At 41.1% G+C, this 24406-nt stretch overlaps 1 protein-coding gene across 4 annotated transcripts in view; it reads right to left on the reverse strand.

The window, feature by feature from the left end:
• LOC111870215 (LIM and SH3 domain protein Lasp) overlaps window positions 1-24406 on the reverse strand; it is a 73182-nt gene that overhangs the window by 45517 nt on the left and 3259 nt on the right. For all 4 annotated transcript variants that reach the window (XM_023862320.2, XM_023862319.2, XM_023862321.2 and 1 more), the window contains exon 2: window positions 23847-23941. In XM_023862320.2, the coding sequence (XP_023718088.1) occupies window positions 23847-23941 (95 nt within the window). The remainder of the gene's footprint in view (window positions 1-23846; window positions 23942-24406) is intronic.

Here is a 24406-nt window from a genome sequence, read left to right on the forward strand (position 1 = left end):
GATGTATAGGCCGCACATTTTTTGCTAAAAATTCAAGAGGAAAACTGGGGTGCGGCTTATATTTGAAATCACGCTTCATTTAAAAAAAATTATATTCATAATTAGTAATACAGGGTGTTCTACTCCTGAAATAATATTCCAAGAAAATTATTTTTTCTATAATTTCTGTCTGAAAACTGTGCTGCGGCCTATACATGCGTAAATACGGTATTTACGATTTGAGAACCTTCTTACAATGCCGTAGGCCTACTTTTTATGTATTTTAAGTATAAAGTGCCGAACTGCATACCGCATCCCAAGAGACTCCAACTGTAAGTTACTACAAAATCTGATTTGACAACAATAATAAGTTCTTATTACAGAATTTGATTTCTAAGACTCAACAAACTACGACTTTCATTAAGGCACTGCTGGAAGGTTCCGGTTCAGTAAAACTGCTTGCAAAACGAAAAATACGCGTTGCAGAAGAAAGGCTGCCATCCAGGACGTGACGCGAGTCAGCTGTTCACGCGGGGTCATGATTCTGACGTCACAAGCAGTAATCTAATGCAGAAATTCCGAAGTGCAGGGTCATCATGGTGCCAACCGAGGGGCCTAAGTGCCCTTCCTCAATTAATCTCGAGACTTCAGTCTTCCGGCGCTGCATATTCATTTTGAAACTTGGCGCTAGAATGGTAAAGTGCTGACGTATTCGTTTGGGGGGGGGCTACTGAATACAGCGTCGGAGAAGCTGTTCACAAAAATATAATAAAAGCAATAAGAAGTGTAGAGTTAGAAACCTATGCAATAGGAATGTATACTTTCTCTGAATTTTCTGAATTACCTGTTTAGATCAGTGTTTCTCGACGGGTGGAACGCGTCCCACAGGTAGGAAGTGGAGTCTCAAAAGAAATTCTGTCACACAAAATCCGGTTAGAATTTTCCAGCATTGTAAGCACGAGCATTCATTGCTGCTCCATTGTAATCGTATTTCTGCTACTAAAACTCCATTTTATATAATTAAGGTAATAAAACATAAAAATTGCTGCAATTTGTATTACGCTTATGGTTAATATAATACTGAAATGTGTATACAAATTGTTGTGACTGTGCTTAAGTAATTATCATGTCATGAAGACCGATGAGGAAGTGGAGACAGAATTCCATATATTCTTAACCTCAGCTTCACGCCTTGGCCGCTTATCCTGCGAGTGAAGATACCCCAATATCCACTGGATAGGAGGCTGGGTGGGCCCTCCGAAGCGGTGGGGATGAGATGGTTGCCCCTACCAAGAAATGAACTGCTATTCCTCTGCCTTCCAGAAAGTAGCCTACTTGACCGAGTGAGCTATCCTGACTCGTATTCAATTTTATAAACGCCGTCCTTGGAAAAAGGGGCGCTTATTTATTACTGCTGTGGAACTATATTTTTTAAACAAATAACCGGTGGGATTCAACATACTAACAATTGTTATATTTCAATTAATGACCAGTATAATGCTAAAATATACAATTTGTTTCTAAATTATTGTCGGGGTTTCCTTTACCTATAATTTTCGAGCCTAAAATAAAAATTGCTGACGGAATATGAAAGTGTAACTCAAAAGTTCCATTTTGCAATGGTGCACTCGCCCCATTGATGTCTGGGAGAAAATGACGTCATACCTCAAAATGGTGACTGTTCAACAGAAAGCAATGTGCGTAGTTTGTTTTTTCGAAACAAAGTCCGCCATCATTATAGAACTCAATATGGAAAAGCTCCACCTTCAGATAATGCTATACGACGTTGGTCAAAACAATTTCAAGAGACTGGTAGCGTTCGGCGCTGAAAGGGGGCGGGAAGACCGAACACTTGGCAAGATGATGATGATAGAATTCTGGAAGCGCTTTCTCGAAGCCCACAAAAATCAACTATACGAGCTTCTTTGCAGTTAGGTATACCACAAACGACTGTTTAGAGGGTTGTTCATAACCGCCTTCACCTCTACAGAAACAGTTACACCGCAAATGCTGGAGAACACTTGGAGGGAAACCGATTACCTCTTGGACATCTCAACGTGCCAAGAAAGTCGCGCATGTTGAAGTTGTTTAGCAGTCTGCAGTATTGATTCTATGAGTAATAAAACTTTCTGAGTTACACTTTCATATTCCATAAGCAGTTTTATTTCGTTGTTTCCGACTTTAAAATTATAGGCCACGGAAACCCCAACAATAATTTAGAATCACCCTGTATATAAATCAGTAAAACTGTCCTCTGTGCTTAAAGGATTACCACACCAAAGAGTCTGTGGGCGTGGAGATATGGTTCACATTTTGTTAATCTCAGGCACTAGAAGGGGTGGGTGGTCTGGTTTACTCAAAGACGACAAAGTCAGCAGTCACATTTTCCGATCCAACTCCAAACCTGAATTTCTAATCAACGTATTCAATTTTCACCAGACTTGCCATAGTCAATGTCACCAGCATTGTGCATTCCTAATCGCAAACTAAACGACCAAATAATAGCACTTAGGCCACTAGAATTGTAAAATAAGTAGGCCGACTTCAATGAACATGCAGCGCGTCGATCTTCGCATTTTCTGTTATCCTGTGCAAGTAAAGGCTATTTACAACGGAGTCCAAAGAGTCATATCGCCTTTATCAACAGGACTCTGGAAATGCATGGGAACAAAGTTCAATGTTCGAATACAGTTAATTATGTGAGACGATACTGGCTTTTGATGGTGGTCTACTGGATTGCGACATCACGTAATCTGGCAGGTGGTTCCACTGCAACGACGGTTAACTACCTACCAGACTACACGGTGTCATAGCCCACAAGATAGTCTTAAGTACAGAAAATATATAATATATGTAGGAACTATGTTACCGTAAACACAACAAATATTTCAGTACTACATTTAGATCTTTATTTTACTGCGACACGTTTCGGGCATACATGACCATCATCAGGCAGGAATACATATAGTTACTGAAATAGCGATACGGATCCTTATCGGTGCAACGCGTCGTATTAAACGTTAACATAAAAACTTTGTCTCAGTTTAGTGTATAATAGCAAATACGTGATTAAGAATAAAAATTAAAAGACAGAATAATGGTGTACTATATATAAAATGTTGAAATATTAAAACATATTAAAGGTATGTTAGGGTATTAACAACTAATATGTTATGTATGTAGGGTTAGGGATCTGTATGCCAACTAACGTATTTTATCTTAAGGGGATACCCTGCTACAGTGTAGAATTGGGCGTGTATGTTGCGTAGGTCTTGTTGCAGAAATTCTACGTAATACGCCCGGTATATGAGGCCCAAAGACAAGTTTCAATGATGTACAAGTTTGATGGTATGTGGGTATATGGTATGGTATTCCCACGCTATGTATCCTATATAATAAATCTTGCAATGTGGCGTATGTTTCTTGTCTGGGCGTATACACGTTCGGCGTGCATGGTGTGTTCTACACTGTGCGGTGGTTTGACGTAGATTAAGTACAGAAGTTCGAATAAAACGTCCAGATTATAGCTTCCCTCGCACAATCAATGGTTACTGTCAGTATTTCTCGTCAGTAATGAAAATGCCATTTAATGACTCTTAAAATCCACAGTATCAAAAACCCCTAATGACATTACTTTCAATATCAATCTACCTCACTCATCCAATACTACTTTGTGTGGGTTATTTTATGACTTTGTCCGTGGCTAGTCTGTATAGGGTCGAATGATAGAATTATCGATAAATCAGAAAATTATGAAGGTGATCGTGTCCTAATTGAGGTACTACCCCAACGTCAATGAGCGGAAGAAAATCACAAAAAGAAACCTCTCTCAGGATTGTCTGTATCCTGGCGGAGATTCGAACCGAGCATTTCCAGAATGTGTGTCCATGAAGTTACCACTAGACCTGGCTGTTCACTATCAGTAAACACTGATCGTGTGAAAAATGTGTTCCGCTTCATATAAAATTCTGATAACACTAAGCCATAATGACCACAACGTTAAACATGTCCACAAATGTTTGCAATGAGTCATTATACGAACAGCACTTCTGACACTGCCCATTGTCTGGGTAATCTGATACAGATAACGTTTCTGATACTCGAGGCATCTCCGGCATCTGGCCTATGGCAGCATAAGGATTCCACTCAGATGGGCCAGTCAGAAAGAGCTAGTTCGACCAACGGGCAAAGGTCCGCTTTCGGAAACGCCCTGCTATCAAATGTATATCCAGCGTAACGGGCAATGCATAACATTCTCAAATATTTGTTGTATTTTCATTCTCTTGATTAGAAAGCAGAATTAAGCAGGAAAATATTTCTGGCCGTTGATTACCCAGTTTCAAAAGTTGTAACTCACGACACGCATGAAAGAAATGCCGCCATAGTGATGCATTATAACAGGCATCCACTTGGCAGTCTGACAAGATTATTAGGGCACAGAGGCGCTGTCCTGTCACTGTTATTTGTTGTGATAAGTATTTGTCTTCTCTTGCAGAGAGGAAAGTTGAGGGCATGTACGTGCGACCTCATTTGTACAGGAGTTGACTATATACCTGTACTGTTACTTTTTTCCCTCGTTGTCTCCTCCCATCATTATTATTCAACCACGCCGATCACGATTACAGGGTGGCTGCACACAAAGAGGTTCTCTACTGATGTGGCAACGTGTTCAAAAAGAAACTACGCAAAAGGAGCGGAATTTCCTCCATACCTTTCGTGCGTAAAAATTTCGTTTACGATATCTTATCATCATTATAAAAATTACCAATATCTGAACGATTCCATCAGACCAAAAGTGCACAGAGAAAACACGAAATTTGTATATAAAAAAACAAACAAAAAACAAACGTAATTGGTAATTGGGAACAATTCAGGTAAGTCTGAACATGGGTGGCATCTAGTGTTTACGTAAGGCAACTTGGAGGAAATTCCTTCTTGAGAAACTCATGGTCGCTTAGCTAGTTAAATATTTCCCGCCTTCTGTGGAACCCAAAAATTTCATTGCCAATGGACTCTATCCTGACCTACATAATCCAGACCATTTTTTAAGATTAATTTTAATATCTACGCCTAGGTCTCCAGTGGTCTGTTCCCTTCTAATTAGATCAAAGCATTCTATCCACGCCTCATGCATGCGCTTCCATTTTCCCCACCCGCGCAAACAATCGTCCCTTATTTGATCATCCTTACGAATTTGGAAGAGAAGACACTATAAAATATACCCAGACTCTTGCACCCGGATTTTCTTCTGAAAGATGGACTTGTTATTTGTATGTCATTGTGGCATCGAGTTGTTCATACTCATATTAAATGAGGCATTTGTTTGTAAACTTTTGGAGTTTAGCTACTCGTATGTTTGGTACGTGAATAGAGCGCTCAGGGAACTAGCTGTGAGCCTATGTCAGACGAATGGAGGAAGGTGACAAATGAGGAGCTTCAAAATTTGTACCCTAATATCATGTGGTAAGGTAAAAGGCAAAGTTGTTCTTGTGCTTAACTAATTAAGCACTATGCCATGAAGACGTATGGGGAGTGGATAGATCCAAATTTTCTTGGCCTCGGCACCAGCTGGAGGTGAATGGTCAGCTTCACGCCCCGGCCGCTTTACCCCCGGGAAAAGAGCCCCAATAACCACCGGATAGGAGGCTGGATGGACCCCAGAGCCGGTCTGGACGTGGAGAAAAGAAAATTCTTGACACTACCGGGACTCGAACTCCAACCCCTCGGCCGTCCAGCCCGTAGTCAGTCGCTATACAGACTACGCTATGCCGGCTCCTAATAACACGTGGTGGGAAGCATAAATTATGAATGTCTCGGAATCCTCCTGTTACTTCCACTCTATATGTTGATATATCCTCCTCAGAACCTTGTTGTGAAACCAAGCAAGGTAACAAAATCCGGAGTTTGCAAATAAATGTCAACCTGTGGTGTGTGTATGAACAATCCGACGAAACAGCTGACACGCAAATAACAGACCATCTTTCAAAACAAATCAGGATACAAACGTCTGAGTAAATTTCAGTATTGAACACAGCTCTTCTTAATGCTTCAAATCAGGGAAAGCAAGTACTCGATTTTAACTATCTGTTAATTTCCAATGATTTTCTCTCTCAGGATACATATATTGCACGCTAAAGAAGCTGCTCGTCTACTGTACAGTACAGTACAGTACAGTACAGCATAGATATGCACCCGGATCACTGCACCGCTCAGACACTCCACATAAGCAGTTTCGTTACGTCGGTTCGTCTATCGACTGATACAAAGAACACGCTAGATATGCAAGGCCTGATATTTTAGCGCTAGCGATGCGTTTCATGCCTTTGCAGATTTTGTCGGTCTGCAAATCTGCAGAGTAAACACTTGTCACGAAAGCTCTTTGATACCAATTCCGTCCCTTCTATGGGGCCTTATCTGCGGCCAACGACTGCAGTATGAATTGACTGTTATAGAACATTATTCCTTATTTTTATATGTAAGTTATTCAATTGTGGCCGCGCCATACCTCAAGCAGTTTGTCGCTGGCTTCCCACCGCGGCGGCCCGGGTTCGATCCCGGGTCTGGTCAAGTAGGATTTGTGGTGGACAAAGTGGCGCTGGGGCAGGTTTCCTCCGAGTACTTCAGTTTCCCTTGCCAATCTTCATTCCACCAATTGCTCCACAATCACCCTCACCTATCATCTGGGGCTGGTACAATAGGCCAGAAGCAGCCGCAGTGCAAGGGACTTAGTCCCATCCCACCAGCAAAAAAAAAAAAAAGTTATACAATTGGATTACACGGCGTCGGGATGGGCCGTGCCATAGCTCAAGCGGTTAGTCCACGGCTTCCCACTGCGGGCCAGGGTTCGAGCCTAGGTCAGGTCATCTGGGATTTGTGGTGGACAAAGTGGCACTGGGGCAGGTTTCCTCCGAGTACACTTGGTCGTCGACTTACGATCACAAAAAAAATGAAAAATAAAAGATGATTAAAACGTAAAAGTTTTAAAAATAAATTATAAATATGATAAAGGTTAAAAAATACTGTTAATAAAAAATATATGGCCAACATACGACCTGTCAGTCAGAACGGAAGTCGGTCGTAAGTCGACGACCAAGTGTATTTCGGTTTCCCCTGCTAATTCTCATTCCACCGACAGCTATACATTCAACATCATGTATCATCCGGTGCTGGTACAATAAACCAATTAGTGGCCGACGTACGAAGCGGACTCAGTCTCACCCTACCCCAAGAAACGAAAAGGGGGGGGGGCACAGTGAAAGGCACAGTGCTTATATTACCAGCACTTTATAAGTTTGGGCGATGCGGACATGAATATTACTGGTTTCACGAATGTTCGGTTAACGGAATTCCACTGCATACAAGGCACGCAAAACAAAGCATGTTGTTTCAGTGACTTTCTAGTCTTCTCAGAACCCCAACATATCTACCGGTAAATAATGAATCACTGCCCGTCAATGTCGAATACAGCCAATCCCCGGCAGAGACAAAACTTTTCTTTTCTCCACACTGTCCAGACCGGCTCTGAAGCCCATCGTGCTTCCTCTCCTGCACCGCAGGCTCCTCCGGGAGGAAAGCGGCCGGAGAGTGAAGCTGACCACTCACTTCCATTGAGTGTCGTGGTTAAAAATTGGTGGAGCATAGGTCTTCACGATGTACTTCTTATTAATTAAGCATAGGTACAACTTTACCTTTAACTTTTTAACGTACTAAATACTAGTCCCAAAATTCGAAATTTTAACCTCTGTAATTACCTAGCAATCTTGTAGGCCTACGTATCTCATCTCTAAAATAAGAAATGGGCCATGCCCGTACACCAACGCATTCCACACGTGTAATATATCACTTCGCGCTTTTCACATGTCTTTCTTTACATGGGGTTGAGTCCCACGTGATTAAACGAGCGATTTTTTTTTTTACCTTCTGATGAGGGGGAATGTTTCTCATACTAAGTTGGAACTTGTACTATAGACCTCCAAAAGGGCAAGGTTCCTTTTTCTTACTTACGACATCTAAATCCATTCGATTACACCAACTTCATGAAGGAAGTCTACAAGAATCGGGCATTCGGACACGGTTTAAGCCGGACACTGCATCGGGTTCTAAAATTAAATGCGAAACTCGAACAAAATTATGTAAGTTTTGAGGTTTTCACGGCGATGACTATGAAGAANAACAAAATTAATTCAGTCGTTCTGCCTGGTTTGTAAGCAGGCTTTGCCAGAGCCAAAGGGCTGGCACCAGAGGGTGTTAAAATTGCTAAGCACGCAGCATTCTTCCATAAAAGATGGAACCGCGAAGGATATAACGAGGCCGAATGTTAGATATGTATGCAGCAAGCAGCACCCCGAGTTGGCCGAATGTTATATAGTATATAACGCAGTACACGTGCTCTTTGGGAGTGGTGACAGTTTGAACTGGGTTTGAAACCAAAACAAACCTATGTGAGGTCATGTCAGTGGTTCATTCATTAGCTCTGAAGAAAGAAATCGTTTATCACGGTACTGGTTTCGATACTATTTACGTTTAGATATGACTGCTTATGACCTGGTCAACCAAATATAGCCCAGCTTTGCTTCGAGAACTGATGAGGAAATATTCATCGGTCCTTGCATATGAGTGCTTTCAAAGCCTTCAAGGAAGTGTTACGCATTCAAGGATTAGTTTTCAGTGACGAATTATCAGTTAGGAAGTCAGTGTCGGATTGTCTAATATTTTTTCATCAATTAAAAGTCAATGTCCAGCCACTTCCATCCGCCTCGCGTCATTATATACACGTACTATATTTCCTAACAACCATCGTACTGACCAAACTTCCTGGTCTTCCAAGAGGTTTTCCGATCAAACTTTTGCAAGCATTCCTTATCTCATCTTACATACATGCCCAATCCCTTGTAATCTCACGCTGCATTAGCTTGGCATGATACAACTCGCATTTTGGAAGCACACAGTTCAATTCCATTCGAGATAATGTTTTCGATTTATTTTCCAGACGCTCAATATGCTAGGGACATCCTGGCTGATCAGTGATACATGTGTTATTTATTTATTCATTTTTTGGTTTATTTAAAGACACAGGGTCCAGTGACGGGCATTTGTGAACACGAGAATGAACCTTCGCGTTACCTAAGAGGCTGGGAATTTCTCGACTAGCCCAGCGACTATCAGCTTCCCAAGAACTCTGATGCATGAAGTTATTTAACAAAGCTTCCAAACTCCAGACAATATAGCATCCAATATGAGCAAGTATAATAATAATAATAATATTTACATCAGAAGAACATGAGCAACGCAAAGGTTCTGAGCAGAACAAATCTATCAATGATTACCCTTTCTTAGAACAGTTTAATGATGCCTGACTGCAGTGTTCGATCTGTTGTACAGAATCCCTACCCTCTCAGAACATCGCAGGACGAGAAAAAAAAATGTCATGTTTAGGACATGCAGGATGTGGGTTGCATGCCTGTTCTGCTCGTATGACGCAGCACACTTGCAGATCTACTTACAACAGTCTTGGAAATGACGAGGCTGGCAGTTTCCTATCCACTGCTCCATTGATTCACAAGAACTTTGAAAGGAAGTTGTTACTCAGCGTATGATTTCTGACGCACTAGTTCAATACGACTGGGCATTCTAAGGTCAAACTGTTGAAATGTATCTTCGCGTCTGGGTATGGGAATTCATTACATAAGTTGGAATCCATGTAGAAAATAAAATAATTTGGTAAGAAACGCAACGCGACTTTTCTTTTCGTCATTTGCGGCAGAAGCGTGATTTTAACCTTGTAGTGCTTAAGACACAGGGAGAACTACAGTTCCAAATAGACACAAATGAGCCCGATTTTCCAATATAGAAGTTCATACCAATAAAACATTATGCGTTTTATATAATCGTCGTTTCAGATGTAATGCAAACTATCAAATCGCGCTTAATCTGCCACAAGAAAAAGTCAACTCAGAATGGGAACGGGTGCAGAATAACTGTGTAACTTAATGGACCCGAAAGCAAACATCGTTTTACGTAACACCAAGACCACATATGTTACTCAAACGCAGAAAATATCGTATTACATCAATTTATTAACCTGCAAGTATAAGTTCCACTATGCTAATCTGCCCAAAAGCATAAGACGCCGTTACTGATTGGTGTCACAATGCACAGACGAAGAAATGGCACGAGGAGAGGATGTATTCGCCAATACAATTTGCATAGCCCCATCTGATACAGAATGCAACTTCAACGAAACTAGACACCAAACTGACACTTCCCTTTGTATAAAATCACTGTACTGGAAACAATAACACTTTTAGAAAGCTTCCATACTATACCCATGATTGATAGCTAAAATACAGATGAGATGGAAGTTGCGAGTTATTGCGGGAAAGTTCGTTAACAGTCAGACATGGACCCAACGCTGCATTTCTCGCCTTGTCTTTGCAAAACGAAAGGAGGGAGCGGGGATCACTCAGTTTATGAATTACATAGCTATTCGCCACAACTTTGAAGCCAGTTTCTGGGAGGAAAGAAAACTAATGACATAGCGTACTACAACGCCGGGCAATCTGCCTAACTTGGAATATTAGGCGATGCAACAAGACAGAGCTCACATGGAAAGTGCTGATAAGCTGCGTTCAGAATTCGCTGAACAGTAATCTCGTTAGATCACTGTGTATTCAACGTTGTCTAGGAGTGAAACGTTACAGATGTTAAAACAGTTTATGGCGAATCTTCCATGAACAAAAGCAATGCGTTTAATTGGCATTAACGTTTTAGAGAAGGCAGAGAAGATCTGAACGACGATGAGAGGCAAAGTGCTCCTGCAACGAAGTGAAAGGAAGAAAATGTCGCGCAAACCATGGAACTTGTGAGATTTGACCGCCTGTTAACATGCTGGATGACAGCTGATGAGCTTGATATGAGCAAAAAGACTGTTAGGAAAATTTTAGCACAGGATGTTGGCCACGAGAAAGTTAGCAGCGAAGCTCGTGACGAGATATTTGACGGAGGAACAAATGGACAGACGTGTCACTTTGTGCATGGGTGTTGCAAAACAACTTCAAAAATATAATTTTTTGGATTGACATCATTAGTCATGAAACATGGTGTCATCAGTATGATCCCGAGGCCAAATGCCAGTCCACAGAGTGGAGACTGAAGAATCCACCCCCTCCCCCAAAGGCCAAAGAAGCTACGGTTGTCGAAGTCAAAGATCAAAATAATGTTGATCTGCTTTTCCGACATCAGGGGTATCATCCACTTTGAATTTGTGCCCGAAGTGAACACTGTTAATCAGACGCTCTACGTGGAGGTGCTGAAAAGGCTTGCTGTTACCGTGAGGCGCACGCGAGAAGAACTGTGGACAGATCGCGCATTGGTTCTACGTGGTGTTGAAAAGCTTACTGTTGCCGTGAGGCGCACGCGAGGAGAACTGTGGACAGATCGCGCACTGGTTCTTCACGACAACGTGCCGGCACATTCGTCGCTTCTAAAGTCACAGATTTAGCAGGAAAAGGCACCGCTGCCATGGATCATCCGATGTATTCTCCTGACTTTAGCTGTTTCCAAAACTCACAGTGTGTGGTGAAAGGAAAACGTTTCTCGGACGTTGAGGAGATAACAGCATCTATGAAAATAATTTTGACAGACATTCCTGTTAAACTGTCTTGAACAATGACCGAAGCGCTGGGAACATTGAAAAGAATTGGAGCGACATTACTATGAAAAATTCTAACCTGTTAATACCACGTGACAACCTCTATCCGCAAATTTGGCTCACCTTCGATGAAAAGAATCTGGAAGTAGGCGTTCATGGCATAATCGAAGTACTGCCCCGGTATCTGCCTGGGAGGCCTCAGGAAAACCACGATAAACCTGTTAGTGTANATCAGTGAAATAGCGGTTCCGGTCTAGAAAACCGAGATTAACGGCCGTGGGGATCCGTTGCGCTGACCACGTGACACCCTCTATCCGCAAATTTGGCTCACCTTCGATGAAAAGAATCTGGAAGTAGGCGTTCATGGCATAATCGAAGTACTGCCCCGGTATCTGCCTGGGAGGCCTCAGGAAAACCACGATAAACCTGTTAGTGTAGTAAGTATTCCTGCAGCGACTCGAACACCAAGCACTTCTCGAATACAAGTTTGTAGCGCTATCGCTTGATCAGCCTGTTTGGTATATTCAAATGCTGAAAGCGTAGGAACTTATGCGAAAGAATAATCCCGTGGAGAGTTTTATTCGAGGAACTGGTAGCTGCTCAGCTAGTCGAAACATTTCCTGCATCTTATACGAGCAGAACGTCCATTATGTGATCTACAGCTTTCCTTTAAATTCCTTTGCGTTGCTGTGAACATTTCACCAAGAGTGAAGAAAAGCAATTTCCAACTCCGTGAAGTGTGATTAGCTTCAAAAATACAATCGTACTTGGAACATAACGGAACTGTCCATTAGCGTTCATTCGTTTCCTCTCTGCTGTGGAACAAAGGACATAATTCAGAATTTAAACAGGAATTGACTTTTAACAGTGCAACTGACTTTTATCGGGAATATAATAAAACCTTAAGTTATTCAATACATACTATATTATACGTTCAAGAGGAATATTACGTCGTATGAGTAGTGATAAGATAAGGCAACCATAAATTAAAAAGCAGCTGAAATATAGAATTAATCTTATCTCAGTGAGATACACCACACAACAACACTATATATTTTAAGGAGATGACGAAAAAATAAACTTTAATTATTCTGCTATTCCTATGTTCATCTTCGAAACTACGGATTGGATTTCGACGAAGTTTCGTATTTCGTGGTCTACGTCAAACATTTTTGTGTGAAATTAATCCTGAAGACTGCTTTCTTCACCGCCGTGAAAACCTGAAATCTAACACAGAAATTAATCCTGTTTAGAAACGATCCAATAAAAATATGACTTTACATGAAATTAGAATATACCCCTTCTCCCCTACAAAGAGGAAGTGGGGTTACCGTATAAACATTGTTTCGTAAAATACAGACCTTACTAAGATCTGCGATTTTATTTGACCCATCCATGATGATGAGGAGTCGGGATAGCTCAGTCGGTATAGCGACGGGCCAAGGGATGTACGGCCGGGATTCGATTTCTCTTCTCCGTAATGTCCAGAACGTCTCTGGGGCCCACCCAGCCTCCTACCCAATGAAGATCGAGAGCGATTTCCAGGGAGTGAAGCGGCCGAAGCGTGAAGCTGACCACTTCACCTCCATCTAATGCCGAGGTCAAGAAAGGTGGAGCTATGCCTCCACTCCCCCATATATCCTCATAGCATAGTGATTAATTTCTTAAAACAGAGGCAATTTTACATTTTTTAAGATGTGTATTTAACGACATGGAAGGAAAAATATGTTCTGACTTCACGCACCATGAGAGCTGAAGTGTGAACAGCTGTGTAACAATGGGTCTGTATCTACATTAAACAAGGCTAATGCGATATGCCAGATGAAGAACACATATGGAAATATGTGCCCTGTGTTGCAGTATATCTCGCCACTGCAGATTCTTCCGTTCTTGAAGCTGGAAGCTTCAAAGATGTTCTTGTAAAATTAGGAAATCACGTGTGATCAGTAACAGTGCTGTGCTACGAAGTGTAAGGTACTGTAAACAATTATTAAATGCTGAAACGAAATTAATAATTTTTTAACAAAAGAACAACCACTGATATAAGCAAGAGTGGAAAGGCACACATTTTCCAAATGCCTTCTTTGCGGTTTTCGATACCGACATCACTGACTTTGTCGTTCATTTACTTCAGTTACAAGTGCATTACTGCAAATGTAACACTACCGCCATAAAGCTAATAAAGCTACAGATATTACACTGCCCCAACTACTTTCATTTGTATTTTGTTAAACAACTGGCACGAGGGCAGACGTTTCAAACAAAAGTTTAAGTTCTTGAATACATCAATATTTTGATGAGTTCTTCTGTCTTGTGGGATTCAACGCCACGTAGTCCGTTGAACGTCAACCACTGTTTTGGAGGAATGTGTCGCTTGAGAATGAAGACGGCATGTTCCTCTGAAACGTCGATCGACTTTCAAGGGACCACACAGCGGTATATCCCAGAAGACAGAAGAACTCTTCTTAACCACCGCCGTTAGAACCTCAAATCTCACATCACTATTTTGTTCTGTGGTCAATATTTGGCACCAGTTTTCACCGAAATCCGTCCAACAGTTTGAGATGAAATCTGCAAACGGACAGACACTACCCGCAATTAAGAATTCATTTCATACAGCGAATTTAACCATTACAAATACCAGACAACAAATACAATCCATGTGAACATGAAAGCCGAACATCCACTTCACAACAGTGGCTCCTCATCTTCTTGTGGTGGTCCTCCTCCTCCTCCTTCTGTGGTACTAAAAACCAGTCATGACGATTTTCCTCCATTGGTTCCTATCTAGTATATTTTCCTGTTTTCCACGAATTCGAGGAAATCGTAGGTCTCCTTTGGCGCTGTGTAGCCACCTTAAGCTCAGTCTTCTCCTATTCATTTCTAACGCTCTTTTGGCTTCTATAGCAACTGCATTTTTATCGGAGCACAGGACATCGGCGAGTAGAAGGCCTTGTGGGTTCCTTTTACAGTGACCCATTTAATCGTACCAAAAACAGAAAACACTGAGATCTATATATCAATGGACACAGAACAAACGAATTTTCATAAGCACACGCTGGAAATGTCCTCCGTTGTTCTGAGTACATCTTCAATTCTCTTCTCCGTGTTTCGACAAGTGTAATATTTAAAATGTTATCGACAAGGTTGTCGATAACATTTTAAATATTTATTTTCAGTTGTATGCTTCTTGGATTGTTCTGCCACACGCGTTCTTTAAGCAGACCTCACAAAAAGGAGGGAATTTTAGATCTGATGATCTAGGTGCCCACAAACCCTTCAGTATAATCCTTTCTCTGAAAAATTCCTTCAGCATATCCATTGTTGGCTTGGCCGTATGACAACATTCTGCTGAATCCAACAGTTTATTTTGTGAAGTTCCAGCAAGGAAAACATTCACAATTATTGACCGATATGCTTCAACACTGACTGCTTCTTCCTGTTGGTCTTTCAGTTCTGCAAACACGATAACGAGCACCAAACGCTTATCTTACGCAGATGCAGAGGGAGTTCCTGGGAATACGTGAGATTTTCTGTCGCTCAAATTCCATTATTCTGACAATCCACGTAGCCCCCGAGGTGGAATCAGGCTTCGAGTTATTCACAATTTTATTCTCACCGCCGATGACGCATTTGCACCACGTGTAATTTCTCTTATTCCTGACCTAAGACAGCATCTTGCCTAGGAGAGAATGGGCAGCACAAGTTATGCTTCAAATGTTGCTTAACTGCTCTACACGACGAACCGCATGCCGCCCCCTGCTGGCTATAAAATTCAGTGTTTCCTATTTGAGTATAGTTTGAATGGGTCGCCCGCTATATGATAGCATCGAAAAAGCGTAGAGCTTCAAAACATGTCCATATATGGCACATACAGTGGCCTACATACGATCGGTAACTCACACTGTTACTTAAATGCACTTACGTAATTATGTCAGCGGTTCAGACCAATCCTGTGCATGGTACAGCGTGATTTACGGCCAACAAATAAATCCCTTCTTGTTCCAAGGTCTCATTTCCAACAGCATTTCATAAAATAAAAAAAAAGATATTTCACCTATACGGTTAAGTTCAGTTTTCCGCTGCACCGTTAGCAGGGCCAGAAGCCGTCTACACGCTGGAATCATGAGTTTGAACGCCGCTCGGGGCAAGGACTTTTGGCTTTAATTTTGTGCTGTTCTGCGTATGTTGGATTTAACTCGATAATAGTTGCTCAGCTACAAAACATTTCCCACATTCTATGGAACCTGTCTGCTTATTACCGTGTTCACCACAGCCCTTACTAATTCCTGTATTGACCTACATGTAACCAGTAGACAATTTGACATCCTATTTCTATTCATTTTAATATTATCCCATTGACTCCGCTCAAAGTGTTTAAAGCAGGCTCTTTCCTCTCAGGTTTTACTGTCATAATTCTGCATGAATTTCCCATCTCTCCCTTCTTCGTTACTGAAATATACTTTCAAGTTCGGCTGCTTTTCTCCCTACCCATCAATTCAACAGACTAAACGCACAAATCTAACTTAAACAAGTGACGTTCCCTTATGTCTGTACTAAACTACGAATATCACACTTCTGGTCCATGTGAAGTGTACCGATATTGTGCGTGGGGTTTCATGCACTTCATAATTCAGCAGTCATAACAATTCTATCATTCGTCCTTTCATAACCTAAGCAGTTGACAAGTTACCGTTAAATAAACCAGTAAGCCCGGTTTCATCTTAACTGCTCCATATTCTTAACGCTTCGTTTAAGATCGGGGATGGCTCCTTTTAAATTAATTCTCTCACAAATAACTCTTATAAACGCATACGTTCCGAAATATTCGTAATTTCTACGCAACATGCCAACACCGACAGTCTGCGTTGAAGATTCTGAAGGGTTCTGACGATACTGTATAACACAGAACTACTGGGTTTTTGGACTGTTTCCATCGCACGGTATTCTAGAGAATAGAAAACACGACGTTTCTGAAACCGGATGTTTCCGTCCTCATGTGAAGGGGAGAAGAGACACCTACTCAGTTCGGCCCTTCAGAAAATAAAACAAATCTCAATCACCAGACCCATTTCACCTGAGGGCAGAAACGGATCCAGTTTCCGAAACGTCGTGTTTTCTATTCTTTAGAATACCGTACGATGGAAAAAGCCCCAAAACCCAGTAATTCAGTCTGCGTAGTACTTATTTTGTAAATGGCATAGTATTAGTACTCAATTTCAGGTAGTATCTCCTTAAAATCCCTATCGGCACAGGCTTTACAACAGGGATTCTGGTATTCTTCCCAGTCCCTTCAGCGCGACAGTTCTCTGCATTTCCTTCATGCGAGCACGAGTTATGACCTCTTCCAATCTTATCCAGTCCACGATTTTTAAGGACAATATCCTATTTACTCGTTGGATTTCCCTCCCTTGTTGATTTACTGAAGATATTTTCCTTATTACGAAAGGCGATGACGTGTCTGAATGGCACTGATGTGGTCACATTCGACTCGTAACGTTACGATAATGTATCATGTTGCGTCACAGAAACGCCTTGAATTAATAGTACTGCTTGAAGCAGGATCTCCTCTGAGCAGTTTGTAATCACTATCACACGGAATTCTGTTTTTAGGAAGCTTCGATGTTCACAAATGCACACAATAACGTGATTATTTTTTTTATTGCTAGTGGGGTGGGACTAAGTCCCTTGTACTGCGGCCGCTTCTGGCCTATTGTACCAGCCCCAGATGACAGGTGAGGGTGATTGTGGAGCAATTGGTGGAATGAAGATTGGCAGGGGAAACCGAAGTACTCGAAGAAAACCTGCCCCAGCGCCACTTTGTCCACACAAATCCCACTTGACCAGACCCGGGATCGAACCCGGGCCGCCGCGGTGGGAAGCCGGCGGCTAACCGCTTGAGCTATGGCGCGGCCATAACGTGCCTAGGACAAGAACGCAAATTACAGCTCCTCTTTAAATGCGAAATACAACTGCGTAACGAACATACAACGAAATCCCTCATCGAAGTCAGCGATTACAAAGCCTTTTTTATGCGAAGGGCGAAGGTGACTTCAGCGAGGCTCCTGCCACTTTGTCCTTCCGTGATCTGGTATTAACTGCGGCTCTTGCGAACAAATTCTGATGATATGAGACTGGGTCTATTTTCTTCGCATCCTATTTTTGTATACATGTCACACACCATCAAATGCAACTGAATAAGCCAACGAAAGTGTCAATTTTTCCCAACTGATTTGGCGATTCGTCCTTCTTGTTTCGATCTGCATATTGCAGACGTGAAGTTAACAAAAGCAAAAGCGTTCACCAATCTTAACAGGAATTTTAAAACGAAACTAGTTTTGGGCTCTGATTTGGATGTAGCTTTTTATCGAGTACCTGACTTGACACCTGGAACCGTAACTGTAGAATGTACACGTAATTTTGTTAAACATTTAGTAGGGTTTATCTATGCATTTGTTACAGACATGAGTTCTGGGCACTGGTGTAAATTCCCTGCGCTTCCTACGCATCAAATTATGCCTAAGATGGCGATGTATAAAGAACTTGACATAACAAGGTAAAGCTATCCCTGTAACAGGCCGTGGTGGCCCACAGGGTTGTGAGACGTTGTGGATCCCACATTATATAGCTAATCGACTCACAGATGGTGGTGGGGCTGTCAGCCTTATGCACCGGCCGCCATTTATTCCCCCCCAGGAAGATACCTGGTACTCAGTTCTGTTAGAGGCTAAGTAAACCTCAGGGCCCTGGTGCGGCTGGAAGGTTTAGGCCAATTGAAAACTCCAACGACCTCATCGGGAATAGAAACCGGGACCTTCCGGCTTGTAGCATAGTGCCTCAACCAACTATGCTACCGCGTGCTCTCAAAGAAGTCGATATATATAGGAGAACTGTTACATTTGAGAACATCACTCTTCCATTCTGATGCATCTAGGCCTATCTGTTATGACATTTTGACGAAAACACAGTAACCTGCTTACTCCCAGCAACAGCACTTCATATATCCTGTGTATCCGTTCCGGGTCTGACGAAAACAACACACACGGGGCCAGTAAATAACTTCTCGGATATCCGTGAAAAGTAACAGCTCTGATGCTTATTCTCCTTCCGAATACAGCCTAGATTCATTCTTCTTACATGGTACCGAGTTTCTTAGTTACGCTGGCGGTTTGGGTTATCTGCCTCTCCTAAATGAGACAACGGGAAAGCTGGTCATTACAGCACGTCATGGAATGACATCACCGGTTCACTCGTAAGTTTCCCTCCCACGGACATAGACAACACGTACTTCTGGAAAGAACTGATCGCCTGCTTTCCTTTTGCTGTAATGTTGGTATTTGATAAGACAAGTAGAAAGAAAAATGTGTATACATGTGTAAAGAAGTCAATAAACCAACACAATTTGGGAGGCTGCTGTATTGGTACTACTGATGGAAGCGATTTATGAAAAACACAGTTAAGATGGCCTCAGGTGGCATTATATACATACTAAGTTTCATGAAGATTGGTTCGAGCATTCAGGTAATGTTATGGTTTTACCCTCGACAATATGACAGGCTGTAGTATTGGTATTACAATTGTGAAGATTAATGATATGGCATGACACATAAATACCAAGTTTAACTATGACAGAATTCAGGAATTCAACTAATATTAAGAATATTACCTCGACAGTTTGAGAGAGTGTAGTGTTCATATTAGTGATTTGCTCAGGAGGCATCATAATAAGTACCAAGTGTCACGGCGATCGGTTCAGGCATTTAAGTATCATTACAGTTATCACCGCCACAATATGAGGATGTAATGTTGGTATTACTGATCGAAGGTATTTATGAAGTGCGCGTCATGTGGCATGATATACATACCATGTTTCACGAAGACTGTTACAGGCGTTCAAGCAATATTAAGGTTTGGCCTCAGAAATTTCAGGGGCTGTAATGTTGGCATTGCTAATGGATGGGATTTGTGAATTACGCCCTTGAGTCTGCCTCAGGTGCCATGATATGCATACCAGGTTTTACAGATTGGGTCAGCCTTTCAGAAGTTAGTAAGGGGAGATACACATATAGACACACAGACAGCAAGGCGAAACCATAAGCTTACTTTTATTTTTTCTAAATAAGGATGCCCCCTCGTTGGTGTCTCCACCTTATCGTGGTGAGGGGGTTTGAGTATGCCAAGGACCCTGAGAGCTATACCAGCGGTAGCGTAGCTACTGGCAGGGCCTCCCTTGCTGGACAGGTCAAAGGGTAGGCATCAGACGAAGAGAGACACCAAAAACCAAAAACCAAAAACTGATGCCGGAAGCAGCGTCATCAGCAGCGACTTGAAGCACAGAACAAATGATGCTCGAGATGGTTCAAGTTCGTATAGCAACAGGCGTGACCAGAGTGGTTTGAACGGCTGTTGTACTGCGATGTGGAAAGCAAATGGAAAAACTACCACATTATCACATTTCCTGGATAGTCTCTTTCCAAAAACAGAAGATCACATTAAGTGGAGGAACTGTTTTGGAAGAGACTGTGGACCTGTCATCTGACAGATTACTGATCAATCAATCAAATAAGGAAAGTAAAGTAAAAACAGAGGTCTTCTCATCCGCATGAAAGAAAATACGATGTGATAAACGAAGCATCAGTGCCCACTTCAAGAATAATTTGTGAGACTAGAGCTTCTCATAGCAATAACTACAATCTATCTGTTCTATCTATCTATCTATCGCCAAACATGGATTTCGTGAACAAATACAGATATGAACTATACAGATTACAATCTTCAAGGATGTTATACCGTGTAGTTTGGCAGTTGTTTACCGAGGTTTCAGAGGAATGTGCTACCCTATCTTCTGGACGGTACAGTAAGCAGCAAGCATAGCCCAGAGGCTTGCAGGGGTGTTGCCACCTGCTTCATGCTGGTTTTTCAAACGGTTTACAATTCTATCCTGAAGATGGAGGCGACGTGTCCCTCAGAAACGTCGACTGACTTTCGATGGACTACACAGCGTTATGTCCGAGAAGACAAAACTCTTCATAACCACTGCTGTGAGAACCTCAAATTCTGCATATAAATACCTTTGTCTTACATTTGATATTCAGCTAATAGGTTACAAGGCACAAAGTTATTAATAGGCCAATACAAATAGGCATAATCAAACGGTAAAGTGCTAATTCAGGGGTGGATAACAAACTGCTAGCTTGAGAAAGAGAAGGCAGACCCAACATACGTGAAGTACTTTATATATACGCTTTTGCTTCAAACAAAATAATTATTCAGAGGTACCAAATGTTACTCAAAATATTCTGAAGATCATATTTAATATTACTACATACTGCAGCAATCTGAAAGTTATCAACAGCTTGAGGCATAATTCTGCATATTCTTACTTTCATTAGTATGAAAATACACAAGTTTATAATGTAGCAGTTTTATAAACATATTGAGCAGGTGAATCTACGTGTAGAAGGCTGAAACAACTAGTTTAATAGATATCAGCTTCACACTTTGAAGACATTCATCAAAGACAAGTTAACAGAAATTTATAACGGAAGGAAGGAATATGAATGCTTCAGAGATAGTGTATAGAAAAACAAGAAAATTGTGAGCTAAAAACATTAAGAGGAAAAGGAGAGGTGATGGAGGACAAATTAAGTCAAAACTTTCTGTAGATAGTATAACCAAGAACCTTCCACTCCATATTTAGTATTACATATTCAATTCAATTGTTCTTACAAAGAATTTGTTTTTGTGCCTAAACTGAAAGGTGTACTGTATAGAAGATATTCTTTCTTTCTGTGAAGATAATTCAAGAAATATGATTGAGAACTACCAACATGTGCTAGTGGCATTACCCTTTTGTTCAAATTGTGAGCCAACAACATCAATTATGGTGCTAATGAAGGTTAATGATCACTGCCAGAAGTTCGAGTTCCTACGCAATAAATGAACACTAACTGCTGCAAGTAGAGATGTGATGGTGTATGAACCGTTTCTCTGTCTCAGCCTGAAATTCCAGAAAATGAATTCCTTCATGATGCACTCAAAATGTTTGTCTCACATTACTGAAAACTGACGCATGATGTGACCGCTAAAAAATATAGTTTCATTAATGAGGGGGGGGGGGAACCGAGAGTTCTGTGCATATACATTTGCATTTCACGGCTCTTAAGTGTTAGGCCCCAAAATCTTCAAAACTGTCATACATATTCATACAACATGACTCCACAGAATGCATATCTAAAGTTATTATGAGACCAAAACAGAATCCAGTTATGTCACTTTTCATTCTACTAAGGAAACGCCTAACAAAAATAACAACTTTTATAAAGAGCTATTATTATGCAAAATCTCACATGAGTCCACAATGAATCACATCACATCTGCTTCAATCAAAGACGTTTTCATATGTTCATGAAAAGGAGATGAAATGTACAAAGGAGTGACCTATAATTGCAGACAAATCATATAAAGTTTCAAATTAATCTGCCCATGAAGTGCATGATATGGATATCTGTAACTGAACAAGTACAGTATTATCTGAAACATAGCCTGTTAAAGCAGCTCCACAGAAACGTTGTTCCTTTAGAATATTAAAAAGAAAAGGAAACATTACATACTTGTAATTATGAATAACAAGAAGTTCAAATTAAAGACATCTGAAAGAAACTGTTAATTGTAATGTTCTGAATTTTAATTTCAAGACATAAAAAGGTACATGAATGCAGTTTCCCTGGCACAGCATACCACGATTTGTAAGAAATGCAGGATTCAATAAATTCCCCATTATGTTTATATAGTGGCACTGTGTAGCCTTGTAGAGCCTTACTGACATCCTGGAGGAACCTGCTGCCTGTCTTACACATTAGATTAATCTAAGGTAAAAGTAAAGTTGTCCTTGTGTTTAATTAATTAAACACTATGCCATGAAGACACATGGGGGTGCAGGTATAGCTCCACCATTCTTAACCTTGGCATGAGATGGAGGTAAGTGGTCAGTTTCAGGACCCGCCTGCTAACCCCCCCCCCCTGGAAAGGCACCCCAAAGACCATTGGAAAGGAGGCCAGGTGGGCTCTAGAGCTGGTCCAGATGCTGTGAAATAGAGAAAAATCCTACTCTTGCTGGGAATCGAACCCCATCCATCCATCCATCCATCCAGTCAATAACATGAACTAATACCAAATAAGCTATCCTGGCTGTGGTTAATCTAAGCAAGTGGGAATAAATCAGACCCTCTGCAAGCATGTTACATGGTCAAAATGCGAAGCCAACAATTCTTTGAGTTAAGAACCTACTATGTACACAAAAAGAGATCACTGAAACAGATGTATAATTTGGTTCACTATTGTCAGAATAATGACCAACTCTGCAGCAGCCACACCCTAATGGTACCACCTTACTTATTCTTCTTGCAAACACTCCAAGACAGTGAACCTTCAGACATTCATATGTGGGTCCTACTTGCTTCACATCCTGTGAAACCTACAGAAAAGCCCTAAATGAGTCACACTCTGAGTCAGATCAGTGGCTGTCTGTTTAGAGACTGGAAACAAAAACAGACTGACACTACATTTCAAGTATAGAATCAGCATAAAAATATTCAGAATTTTGAAAACCACATTCATGTGAACTATAGCAACCGACAATGATGTGTCCATGTTAAATGCAGATTGAACCTGAATTTTTACATTTTCTCTCTGCAAAATGCATAATATATCAAAGGTCAGTGACTAGACACAGGAATTTAACTGATAATTGGATGTACTGAACACAGCCACAAATAGTTATAATGCTCTCACTAATTTACATGCTTTACAAATCATTAGAGCACATGTAAGTCTCAGTGTGTTATAGCCTTCATTGGTCACCGCTAGACAGTGGCTCCCAACAACGGACATTCCTCTGCTTCTGTGCTCATGTCCTTACTGTCTGGCGACTATTTCACAACTCGCAACTGCGACTGCCTGGATTTTATTTTTCAGTAAATTACTTCTGGTCCTCGCCAGCACAGTCTTATTTTTGTTCACTCCTGGCTCTTTCCACTGACGTAACGCTTCCTAATTCCAAACAAAGACAAATTCATTTATACCTGAACGCTCTGTCCCACCACCTGTCTGAACTAGTTCTGTTGCAATTAAATTGATGCCTAGAAATACATGACGTTTCAGCTAAAATATCTCTAATCCAAGTGCACTTGTAAAACAGCAAAGATTATATACTCACGCTTCACAATATGGCTGCTTGTTGAATCCTTTGTAGTTCCGCATATTCAGGGTCATGTTGCAGACCTGGCATTTGAAACACTGTTTGTGCCAGATCTGGAAAAAAAAACATGTAAAGGTCTGTGTTAAGGAAATAACAGTCTAATAATGCATGGCCTCATTTTCTTCAATCAAAAAAGACCTCTGTAAGATCAGTGCCAGGTGGAAGCCTTAGACAAGAAATAAATGTTGTATTTATCAATGAAGGGGCCACAGTCCTCTATCCCATAGGTCAGATATAAATTTTTAAGTTACAATAGAGTATAATCCTATCGTTTGACAGATTAAATGAACTGCACCAANATCGTGACAATATAAAAAAGAGACAAATTTTTCATGACTAATTGTGATCCTGTTCTGTTAACAGTCTCCTTCAAAGGTTTGGAGAAAGTTATAACAGGTTAAGTCATTACATGCAGAGTAACAACATATTGGTCTGAGAACAATTTGACTTCAGGAAGGGTGTGTCTGCTGAATGAGCTACATTCAAGTGAAGTGACAGTGTAAAGCCATTTAAAAAAA

This window comes from Cryptotermes secundus, unplaced genomic scaffold, assembly GCF_002891405.2.
Source record: "Cryptotermes secundus unplaced genomic scaffold, Csec_1.0 scaffold1182, whole genome shotgun sequence".
Classification (NCBI taxonomy): domain Eukaryota; kingdom Metazoa; phylum Arthropoda; class Insecta; order Blattodea; family Kalotermitidae; genus Cryptotermes; species Cryptotermes secundus.